The 12,500-nt window shown below is 33.5% G+C and overlaps 1 protein-coding gene across 4 annotated transcripts in view; it reads left to right on the top strand.

Annotated features, from left to right (window-relative positions):
- The window catches only part of LOC119595788 (DENN domain-containing protein 5B-like), a 109,439-nt gene that overhangs the window by 93,126 nt on the left and 3,813 nt on the right, over nt 1–12,500 (top strand). Inside the window, exons 3-21 of one of the 4 annotated variants that reach the window (XM_037944953.1) lie at nt 654–824; nt 944–1,182; nt 1,318–1,483; nt 1,766–1,865; nt 2,057–2,241; nt 2,411–2,553; nt 2,645–2,907; nt 3,306–3,466; nt 3,768–3,985; nt 4,262–4,477; nt 4,669–4,864; nt 5,033–5,200; nt 5,528–5,624; nt 9,280–9,402; nt 10,114–10,563; nt 10,779–10,924; nt 11,178–11,296; nt 11,410–11,615; nt 11,846–12,022. In XM_037944953.1, the coding sequence (XP_037800881.1) occupies nt 654–824; nt 944–1,182; nt 1,318–1,483; nt 1,766–1,865; nt 2,057–2,241; nt 2,411–2,553; nt 2,645–2,907; nt 3,306–3,466; nt 3,768–3,985; nt 4,262–4,477; nt 4,669–4,864; nt 5,033–5,200; nt 5,528–5,624; nt 9,280–9,402; nt 10,114–10,563; nt 10,779–10,924; nt 11,178–11,296; nt 11,410–11,615; nt 11,846–12,022 (3,544 nt within the window). Of the gene's footprint in view, nt 1–653; nt 825–943; nt 1,183–1,317; nt 1,484–1,765; nt 1,866–2,056; nt 2,242–2,410; nt 2,554–2,644; nt 2,908–3,305; nt 3,467–3,767; nt 3,986–4,261; nt 4,478–4,668; nt 4,865–5,032; nt 5,201–5,527; nt 5,625–8,168; nt 8,205–9,279; nt 9,403–10,113; nt 10,564–10,778; nt 10,925–11,177; nt 11,297–11,409; nt 11,616–11,845; nt 12,023–12,500 lie in introns of all 4 variants that reach the window. The other 3 variants (XM_037944955.1, XM_037944954.1, XM_037944956.1) reach the window with 3 other exon arrangements.

Here is a 12,500-nt window from a genome sequence, read left to right as displayed (position 1 = left end):
AGATGAATGTAGGGTGAAGAGCCAATATAGGTGTAACACTTGCGATAAAGTTCAAGTAAGTTTTCATCGTGTATGCAAATTTTGCCATAAAACCTTTTTATGCAGCAGACGTCTGCGCTGGTGGAATTTTATGAGATACTGCACGGTGCATTGGATCAGTTTCTCTCTCTCTCTCTCTCTCTCTCTCTCTCTCTCTCTCTCTCTCTCTCTCTCTCTCTCTCTCTCTCTCTCTCTCTCTCTCTCTCTCTCTCTCTCTCTCTCTCTCTCTCTCTCTCTCTCTCTCTCTCTCTCTCTCTCTCTCTCCTTCTTTGTCTCTCTCTCCCTCTCTCCCTCTCTCTCCAAATGATATTTTTATACAGTGATAATAGCACAGCCCTTCAGGCATGTATATAACACTAATGTTTGACTAATAGCCCTCTACACAAATAGAAGCACAGCCAGTTGGATAGATACTTTGGTATCTTACCCTGGCCTTTTGCAGGGCATGTACACTGTTCTGTAAATAAATGTTATCAAATAAAAAAAAAAAGAAAAAAGGAAGAAAATGTCTTTTATTGTAGAACTAGAGATTTTACAATGAAAATAATCATAATTGTGTTGAAAGATTATATTTTGTCACAGAATTGTACTGAATTTTTTTTTTTTTTTCACAGCTTTGTCTGCCGCGTGGGCTGCAGTTCCGTACTCAGAAACATGTACTGGAGCCCAAGTTCCACCCCTTCCTCGTCACCAAGGAAGATGGCTCGCGGGCACATGGCTTTGCCTATGTGTTCTATGAGGAGGTCAACTCAAAGCAGATATGCACAGCCATGCACACATTGCAAGTGAGTAAATTCTGCAGCTGAAATAGTGTGAGATTTTAAAAAAGATATTTGATGAGTCTCTAATATTATAAATGTATAGGCTGTAAGTACCATTTTTTCATTTTACCTTCATTTTACAGTCCGTGTACTTGACGGAGATGTCAAGTAGTCATGCCAAAGCAGCGTCAGGAGCAACTCCAGACAAAAGAGACACAAGATCACTGCCTCGCCAGTTCCGTCTGTCAGCTCCCAAGTCACCAGCTGCTCTCCACTTCTATGACATAACCAAGGATCAGCTGTATGTCACAAAGTGCATTGCCCTTGTTGGTCAGCACCCATATGTAAACTCTGCCAAAAAATTTCTTAAAGGTCTATATAGGTGAGTTTCTCTTTCTTTTTTTGCAAGGAATTAGTATTTGCATGATATTTATTCCAATATAGAAGATAACTAAGATGACTTTATCCACATACATATGGTTATTATTTCCATTCACATTACCTTACTGTATTTCAGGTTTTTCATACAGTGTGAAAGTGGAGGTGTAAGTTTAGAGTCTCACGTATACAACTTGCTCTATGAGGTGCCAGCACCACCCCACGGTCGATGTGTGGCGTTTTCCTGTTTTGGGAAGATGCAGGTGTGTCAATGCCCCACCAGTCAGGAGCTTCCATTGTTTGTGGTAAGTGAAAGAGTTGTCTTAATTGCAATGACAATAATTTACGTATCTGTCGGTATTAGCTTTTTGGAATTTAAGGGAATATATGTAACTATATTGAATTTCTAAGATCTTTTTTAGGAATTATTTGAAGTTACCTATAGTTAAAGATACAATTAAAGTGGGCTTTTTCCTGCTAATCATAAGTGGTCTAGCTAGTGAAATAATGTTTTCTTGCTGCTTGAAATTGGAATGTATTTACAAGGTGTATTTGTGATTCATTAATTTTTTTTTTCTCTTTTCCAGTACTCCTTGAAGGAGTTCTTCACAGTCCTCAATGTAGAGAGTGTTGTACAGCTTCTTACATGTGTACTGCTTGAAAACCAAATTATTCTAGTGTCTAGTGGTATGTAATTTATATTTCAGAGTATACCCTATCATAATTTTTGTAAAATTTGTAATAGATATGTCATTTGTAAGTGAATAGTAGTTTCGTTAACAATCTGCAAAATTATGAAGTGATAAATTCATAAATACTTTTGACAAAATATGTGACAGTAAGAATATACCAATGAATTTTTTATGTCATTCTGTCAGATTACTACAAGTTGATGCTGGTCGCGGAGAGTATATGTGCGTTGATGTTTCCATTTGTTTGGCAACATGTTTACGTGCCGATCTTACCTGCCTCTCTTCATCACTTCCTTGATGCCCCGGTGCCTTTTATCATGGGCCTCCAGTGCTCCAATGACTCAAGGGATACAATACAGATACCAAATGAGGTCAGTTACAATATTTAATTTTTAGTCAATGATAGATAATGAAGTGTGATCAGTGAACAATACAAAGATGTCTTATATTTTTAATGTAAAAGCATAAGATGTAAAGTTTCTTGTATATAGACTTCTCTGATAATATGGCAATGCTCTATTCTGTGTGGAAATTTTCTAGGCAAACCTGTGTTTGGTTGATGTTGATGAAGGCACAGTAGAAGTACCTGAAGATCTTCCTCAGTTTCCTCACAAAGTAGACTTCATTCATGAACTCACACAGTTACTTCTAAAGTGGGAAGTTCCAGCCGGTAAACTGGATCGGTAAGTGTTATTCATATATTCCATATGGCCTTGAGATCTTCTTAATGATATTGGTCATTACATGTACTAATATGTAACAAATGTTTCACAGGAACTTGAACGAGCATCACTCTCAGTACAAGTACCGCAGGAGACGGAAGTGCTCCTGGTCCCACGACTCGGACTCAGGCGTGTCCAGCACAGAGGGATCCATCAGTGGGTCTCACTCTTCCATCACTTCCCTCCCTCCTTCTTCAGTAGCTTCTTCCACCTCCCCTGCACAAGGTCCCCCGAGTAGTAGCAGAAGTCACCATTTTGACACCCTGCACCTTTCACCACAGCTTAGGGAAATTACAGCAATTGCACGGAAGGCCGGTGAGTGGCCATAACATTTCCAAGAGGCCGAGTGGCAAGTCCATCTGCCATCTTAGATATTTGTTTGTTTGATTTATTTATTTCAGTTTATATTATTATTTATTATTTTTTATTTATGCATATGCTTTTATTTTTATATATTGTTTTATTTAAGTTTATATTAATTTTGTTCAGCATGAACATTTTATTATGCTGAACTTTGTTCAGGTTTTATCCATTTTAACATTTAGTGAAATGGAGATTAGAAAACTAATAAAAAGAAAATACTAAAGATATATATTCTAGTCTAAGATACAGCTTATAATAGTTTCTTATTATCATTGATTATATTATTTAGAGTAGAATTATCTATCATTATGTAACTTGCTAATGATGTTTTCCCCATGTGTGACATGCAGGTGTATATGATGGTGATGAAGTTGATGGAGTCAGACGGGAGCGAGAGAACGAGATGTTAGAGGACCTCAAGCTTAACAATGCTGTCCGAGAAGTGTTCCTCAACAGATTTGTCCACATGTTTTGTGCCTATGACCATTTTGTTATTCAGCCAAATTGTCATGTTAGTATTAGATCATTGTATATGATCTGTGGAAACTTTATACTTGTTTGCTAGGTGCATTTACATAACATTAATGGAAAGGCATTCTATCAATCTTTTTGATATGTTAGAAGATATGTTTTATGATAATTTTATAGATTCATATAATTTCTTATATGAAAAATAGAATTTCATATGGAATTAGGTAGAGATCATGAAGAAAAGTGTTTATAATATGTTAAAGGCCTTGAAATATGTTACTTCAGCTCTTTTCTTTTATGTTAAGTGCATTTAGCAATAATATCCTGTTTTGATTTCCCAGGAAATGGACATGGAGCAGTGGCTTAGTTGTCGGGAATCCATGCAGAACTTTGACAAGGCAACATTCCTCTCAGACCAGCCAGAAGCCCATCTTCCTTTCTTATCACGATTCATTGAGTCTCAAATGTTCACGACATTGGTGGACAACAAGATCCTCTCCAACTGGGGCAAGCACGACACAAATCTGCGTGTCTTTGATTTACGCATCCGATTTCTCAGGTGATAATATTTTGGAGTTCTGGATATTGATTTCATAACTTGAGCCAGGGAAAGTGTTTATTTTGTGTCCCCCCTGTACCAGTTTTGTTTATTATGTTATATACCAATAGTCACAATTCTTGTTACAGATGTAGATATCATTATAATAGCATAACAACATATACATTTATTTTCTATCTCTAGTACATATGAAACAACTTCTTTATGATTGGTTGGCTCATATATATATGGCTATATTGATTTTAGATTATAATGACAAATGTGATTGTTCTCCAGAGACAGATATGATGACAGTCTAGTTCGCACACCATCATATGAGCCATGCACAACAATCAGAGAAACGGAACAAATCTTGGAAAAGAGATTGTCTCACATCGACTACAGAGCTCCTGCCCCTCAGCCCATGGACCCACTGGCAGAGTCATGTACACAGTTCAACCCAGGGCACTTCCCACTCTTAGACAGAATAGCCCTCAATAAGGAACCTCACAAGTAGGTCTATAGACTTTATAGTAATTGTAAATTGCACAGCATTTATTCTATTTCATGTTCTAATTGTTGCATGTTGAATCTATTATTAAGTCCTAGTTGTTTTTAAAAATGCAACTTTTTTCTTGTTACTGTTAACAAATAGAAGTTCATATTTGTTATTCAGATCTAAATCAATGTTGACACCTTTATAGGAGTAAGAAGAGGAGCAGTCATGCTTGGAGGAGACGAGAAAGACAGGAAAGACACCTTGAGCATACTGGCCTCTCCAGTGATCAGCGTGATAGGATTATGCACGATGCCAAGTCCAAGCTACAACCAAAGTTAGCAGATATGTCGCCTGCTCATATGGCTCAAACCAACTGGAATTTCGTTGAACAGTTATTGAAGGTATTGTTTTAATCTTATGAGTAATGACCTGCTTCCTTTTATCAAACACCTATTGTAAATTATTTTTCTCAAATTAGGATGTTAATGAAGGGATATCCACTATTACTATGTCAATTGATGTTTTCTTTTATATTCAAATATTTGTCTTTAATAAGCACCTTATAACAGGAATGCAAGACGAGAACCAAAAGAATGCTAGTGGAAAAGATGGGTTCCGAGGCTGTAGAATTAGGCCATGGAGAAGGAAGTCTTGTGGGTGTGGAAGAAAACACGCTCATAGCATCTCTGTGTGACCTCCTAGAGAGGGTTTGGGCTCATGGTCTCCAAAGCAAACAGGTATTTTTCTTTATAGAAAGAATTAAGTCTACTATATCAGTTTATGTGAATTCTGGTATTTTTACAAAGAAGTAAAAGAGTTGGATGTTGTTCCATATAGTCACACCATTGATGTGAGTTCAGACATTATGTAGTTTCCTTTAGAGATTATTTATCATTCCATTACAGTAAAAAGTATTATATGTTGCTTATATTTTTCAGAATTTATATAGGAGTGTCAGTATAATTGTTTGCACTTGTGCTCTGTCAGTTTATTAGATGTAAGATTTTGTCTCAAAAAGAAAAGGAAAGTTACTGTTAAAGAAATAATAAATATAATTTTTTTAGGGCAAATCAGCTCTGTGGTCTCATCTCCTAAACTATCAAGAGCTGGAGGAATGCAATGATTCTACTAAGCCTGTGAATCCAAATTTCCTCTCTCCAGGTTTGTTGAAATTCTTATTGCAGTATCTAGGAAGAGGAAAAAAGATGAAAAGAATAATATACACTCCTTTTATATTATATATATATATATATATATAATATATATATATATATATATATATATATATATATATATATATATAAAAACACACACACACACACACACACACACACACACACACACACACACACACACACACACACACACACACACACACACACACACACACACACACACACACACACACACACACACACACACACACACACACACACACACACACGTATACATATATTTATATATATTTATATATTTGTAACACAGCATTTGTCATGCTATTTGTGCAATTGATTCTAAATGCATTGCTTCAAATTATTTAAGTTTAGTCTGGTGATTGCACTTTGTTATATATATATATATATATATATATATATATATATATATATATATATATATATATATATATATATATATATATATATACACACATACATACATACACACATACACTGCACTCAAGTGGCTTTCGTAACCCGAGAAAAGCTTAGCTATAAGAGGAAAGAAAAGAAATATAAATAGATTTGATTATCACTTCTGTGCAATAGATTATTTATATAATTGTTATTGTTGTTGCTATCATCATCATCATCATTATCATCAACATCGACATCAACGTTATCATTATTGTAATTGTTATGATTATCATAATTATCATAGTCATTGTTGTTTTATTGATATTATTGGTATAACTCTAATTCCAAACTTTTATTTTTGCTGTTAGTTCAGCTAATACGAAAAGAAACGGCAAAGTAAAGAGGTTCTTGAAAATGTTATCTGATTACGTTATAGTGAACTGAGCCCAAAATAGCAGGTAACAAATAGCCGTAAAACACACGATCAAGCTTGTTTTGAATGTGTGCATGAAAGTTGTTCACTTATTGTCCCACAATCATTAATGTGATATAACCTATCAAAATAGGCCTGAATTCTGTATTTAACCTAGTTTCTTGAGAAAATTATGTATGCTGCAGCCAAAAGTGCAAAGAGAGGGAAAATGTGTGTTTCCCACGCTTCTGATTTTTATAATTGGGTGGTTGGCTAGCCATAAAAACTCAGTAATAAGGAAATAAGGTTGCGAATGGTTCAGATATGCATAGGCAATAGAAAGCAGATATATTTTCACAACCATTTTGTAGAAGAATTTAAGCCAAATTTTATTTATTATTATTATTATTTGTATTTTTATTTTTTTATGTGATTTTATATAGCTGTTCTTGCGCTGTTTGAGTGTTTTCTTCCTTTCTGTGTTTTAGGATTTATTGTAGTGGTTGTATGATTGTTATTTGTGTTAAAATTAATTGTTTTGCTCCTGTTTTTGTCACTGTTTCTTTTGTTGTTGTTGCATTTGTTGGTGATGTTATTGTTTTTAAATTGATTTTTTTTTTTTTTTTTTTATCTATACTATTGTTAGTATTATAAGTTACTTTTTATTTTTAGTTTTATCATCATCATTATTATTAATATTATTATTATTATTATTATTATTATTATTATTATTATTACTATTACTATTGCTATTGCTATTACTATTACTATTACTGTTACTGTTACTGTTACTGTTACTGTTACTGTTACTGTTACTGTTACTACTACTACTACTACTACTACTACTACTACTACTACTACTACTACTACTACTACTACTACTACTACTACTACTACTACTACTACTACTACTACTACTACTACTACTACTGTGACTCCTACTATTACCATTATTGTTCTCATCACCATTATCCTTATCACAATCATTATTATTACTGTTGTTACATCATTATTATTATTATTATTGCTTTTTTTCTTCTTTTTTTCTTTTCATTCATTCATAACCATTATGTGTCATATTTGTTGTTATTTTTTCATCTTGTTGATATTTAATTTGCTGTGGTATATCATTATGTTCAAATTATATCATTTTTATTATTATGCTTCCAAGTGCCATTGTATGAGGCATTTCAATTATTACATAACTTTATGCTTTATCTCATTAATTTTTGTTTCATTAGTCAAATTATTGTTTTCATAGCCTGTAGAGGATTTTTTTCTCACTTTGTTTTATATCCAAGAGTATTCCTATTTTCCTAATGAAATAAGCTTTCTTAGGTAATGAATATTTGAGTCAAAAATTGATAGCTTTCATAGACCATTTATTGAAAACAAAGTCTTACTAATAATATGTGTTATGTAATATTTGAATGACAATTTTTTTCTTTTCTTTTCTTTTCTTTTCTTTTTTCTTTTCTTTTTTTCTTATTTGATGATGTTGCTGAACCACACGATCATCATAGCATACTTCCTCAGTTCTGATTTTGAAGATTATATAATCTCAAAGTATTAATCTTCTCTGTTTATCTTTTGCTGTGATGAATTGTTGTGATCAAGTGTTATGATTATGTTTACATGTACTTCTCTGTATCACCATAAAGCCTTCGCATCTCATGTTACTAACCATTAACTCCTGTTGTTCTCCCTTGATGCAAGCAGCTATGGCCTGGTGTATTATCAGGAAGAGAATTGATTGTATGTTTTTTTTTATCTGTGCTTGCATTATTACTGTATGTCACATTTGCTCTTAATGGGATAAAAGTGCATTCTCATTGAGATGCACAAGTACTCTAGATTTCATTGATGCCTCTATTACTAGATCTGTAGATGGGGTAGATGCTTTTCTTTCTTCCCATTAGGTTGTAAGTGTATCAGGGACTCTATTCTTGTATGATGGTCTGTGGCATGTTTATAGTGAATAGAGAGCATGCTGATTCTGTTTCTGATCCTGTAGACAAGGTTGGATTGGCCATTAAGGAAGTTTCTCCTTCACAGGGTCATGTATGTACATGACTTGTTTTCGTATTTTTTAGTTTTCCCTGAGACACTTTCTGTTCTTGTCCTCTGATTCTGGGTATTTTACATCCTTGATGCATGATATTTCCCTATGTAAGTAGCCAGTATTGTACCCTAATGTATTTTGTAAGACCACTAATTTTACCAGTCCTATGGCAGTACCTCATTTATATATATGTGTGTGTGTGTGTGTGTGTGTGTGTGTGTGTGTGTGTGTGTGTGTGTGTGTGTGTGTGTGTGTGTGTGTGTGTGTGTGTGTGTGTGTGTGTGTGTGTGTGTGTGTGTGTGTGTGTGTGTGTGTGTGTGTGTGTACATTTATATGTATGTATGTGTGTACATGTACATTTATTTGTATGTATGTGTGTATATTTACATATATATATATATATATATATATATATATATATATATATATATATATATATATATATATATATATATATATATATATATACATGTACATATATATGTGTGTATATATATATTTACATATACATACATATACACTTATATTTGAGATACTGTATGTGAATACAGTCTTAGATTAACTTCTCATTTTCTTCTCAACTAATCACCCCCCCCCTTTGGTATCTTGTCCTGAAAGTAAAATTGACTTTAAAAGCACTTTACTACTTACTAACAGTAGTATTAATCCTAGTTGACTGTCTCTCTGCAAATCTCCACTAACGTAACAAAGGCTGAATGGTGCTTCCCTAATAGTTCTGTGATGAAAATGCTTGCCGTTGTTTTTCAGTTCCCCAAAACTCCGCACCAAAGATTAGCAGTATGTCACCATTGTCGGAGATTCTCTTGTCCATTAAATCTGGTAACATTAGTGGTCTTGGGTCTCTGGCTTCTCAATTAGCAAATAATTTTGGTAAGTGGTTGACATGAATTTGGTAAATGGGTGCCTGCTCATGATAAACTCATTTTCTCTTAAGCTTATTAATGTTCCATCTTAACTAATGTGAATGAGAACAAAAGAATTATTTAAAGATACGTAGGTTTAAGTTTCTTTATCATAGGCCATTTAAATAGATGTTTTTTTTAATAATTTATAGCTGCCTTTCATTAATATTATTATTTTATTTTATTATTATTATTTTTTTTGTAAACAATATTGTTGTCATAAATATCCCTTATAATTGTTTTATTTTAGATTCACATACTCCAATCAGTGATATTTTAAGTGCATATTGAAAATCTCATGTAATTAGTGAACAGATTTTGCATATCATTCATACTATTCAGAAGATTGAGTGGTATGAATTTTGATATATTCAACTAACAAATATTTTTTTATACTTTTTGTTACATATTTTTCTCTTTTCTTTCTCCAAGTTATGCTGTTCTTGATATCCAGTATTATGTGTCCTGCTTAAAGTATTGGATATTATAAGTCTATACAACATTACTGACTGTATAGCTGAAATGTAGTTTCATATTCAGCAAAGACAATTTAAATGTTATTCACTACTTGAGCATCTATATTATGATTTGTATAATTGTTTCCTTGTTTGTCTATCTCCTCTTTCTTTGTTTTCTTTGTCTTTTTTTCTAACAGCACTTAACATTGTTTTCATATCAGATCTCTCAACAATGGCATTAGAAACTGAAAGTGCTCCAGCTTCTCCCACCAAATCCCCAAGCAACACCAACAGCTTGAGAAAGAAATCTTTACAAGAAAGATGGCCAAGTGACCGCAGTATAGAGCGGAGGTCACGACAGTCTGAATCTGGAGTCCCCACCCTACGGCCACTCCCTATTTCCATAACCTTCGACATGCGCAATGTCCTGGCCATGACGGAGATAAAGACACACATAGGGTATGCCAGAGCATGGGTGAGACTCTCCCTTGAGAAGAAAGTTCTCTCCAAAAATCTGACTACTCTGTTAAGTGACTCAGAGCTACTTCGGAGTCTATACAAGCGCTATGCTTTCTTGCGATGTGATGATGAGAAGGAGCAGTTCCTCTCATACCTTCTGTCTCTTAATGCAGTGGATTACTTCTGCTTCACAAATACATATACCACAACAAGTGAGTATTCCTGGTTTTACAAACAGAATCAATTAAATTTAGGGGAAAAAAGGCATAACTCGTTTACACCCATTGTAAACGTCTGTTATCTTAGCAGTTCCAGTCTAATACTAAATTATTGATTAATATATTCATTGTATGATTTTTTATATATTTCAGAATTCTTTTTTTAATGAAAAATCAAAAAGTAAGAATCATAATAATACCTCTTGCAGTTGTGCCATATCGAGTGGTGATCTTCCCATCACGTAAACTGAGTGGTGCCAGCACATCAGCCAATGCTTGGGTTAGCCTTGGAGGAACCCTCGGCCAAACAAACAACATTGCAGTGCCGAAAGGCCAGGTTGAACTCGTCTTTCAGGTAACTGACCAGTAAAATTGGATAAATTGGATTTATTCAGGGAAAAGGTATTTTGATTTATTATCATTCAGGTATTTCATATTGTAATAGTATTAATCCCAGAGAAGCGGAAGTTGTTTCCAACTTTAAATTTCCTAGATGATCAGATGAAATGCAAAGAATGTGTTGAACAGATAAGGCTTTTTCTTTGATTTGTTTGAACTTCGTTTAAGTTATATTACTTTATTGAATCAGGGTAATTTCCATTTCACAGCACAAGAATCTTGGATTACTTACCACACTTCGGATTGGACACGACAACACTGGGATGTCTCCAAAGTGGATGGTAGAACATGTACTAGTCAGAAATGAAGTCACAGGACATACTTGGAAGTAAGTAATTGCCTTATCCTGAAACTTCATTTCTTCAAGTGATAAAAAAGAGGTTATATAAAAAATTTAAGAAGTATATTCATTAACATGTCAACCTTTACCTACCCATAAAGGTTCCCCTGTGGAAGGTGGTTGGGCCGTGGCATTGATGACGGTTCCCTTGAGCGAATCTTAGTGGGTGAGATCGTACCGTCCCACGTGACGTCAGATGACCTAGTGGAATCTTGCCGTACTCCTCCACGCTGCAGATCACCTAACATGCCTGGCCCCAGACGGTCAGACCTTAAACTCACAGTGCCAGAGATACAGCAGCATCTAGGTATGTTGGATCTGTTTTCTATGTTTATATGAGTAAAAGTAAGAAATATGAAGTGCACTAAAAACACTTCAGTTTGTTGATACTGGTTTTCCAGGTCAGTTTTTTTGGTTGGATCTTATAGCCTCTGGCAATTGTTTCATATATAAGTGTATATATGGTTTCAAGTGTAATCGTATTCATATAAAAAGTCTGCTTGTGATCTGGTTACATAGTTTCTGTTATTCTTACAGGTGACTCCGTCAATAATTTAGTAAAGTATTTCTACAAGCCTGAGAAAGAAAGAGGTAGTCTGACATTGTTACTCTGTGGTGACTTTGGCTTGGTGTGTTGCCTAGAACAAGTATTCTCATATGGTTTTAAATCTACACGTTTCTTTGGCAAGAATCTCTACCTTTGGGATTATTTTGGTAAGTAGATGAGTGAGATATTCTAAGTAGAAGCAATGATTTCATTGTACTGTATTTCTTTCCTAAGAAAAGATGTAAAAGGTTTTCACAGATTAGCAAACATAAGTATTCCTCATGAATATTGGAAGAATATGGTGGAATTTATTAGATACAAGATTTAATTTTCTATGAAAGTGAGATGATACAACTATATCTGATGGTGATTACATTGCTATATCATTTCAAGGTTTTTTGTTATATATATATATATATATATATATATATATATAGTATTATATATATATAGTATATAATATATAAGTATAATATATAAGTATATATATATTGTATATATATATATAATATAGTATAAATTATATATATAATATATATTATATATATATATATATATGATATATTAATATATATGTATTATATATGTATAATATATATTGTATATAGATATATTATATATATATATATGTTATATTATATGTAT

This window comes from Penaeus monodon, chromosome 36, assembly GCF_015228065.2.
Source record: "Penaeus monodon isolate SGIC_2016 chromosome 36, NSTDA_Pmon_1, whole genome shotgun sequence".
NCBI lineage: Eukaryota > Metazoa > Arthropoda > Malacostraca > Decapoda > Penaeidae > Penaeus > Penaeus monodon.
Note: the sequence above shows the minus strand (reverse complement) of the source record. Positions and strands in the feature narration are given on the sequence as shown.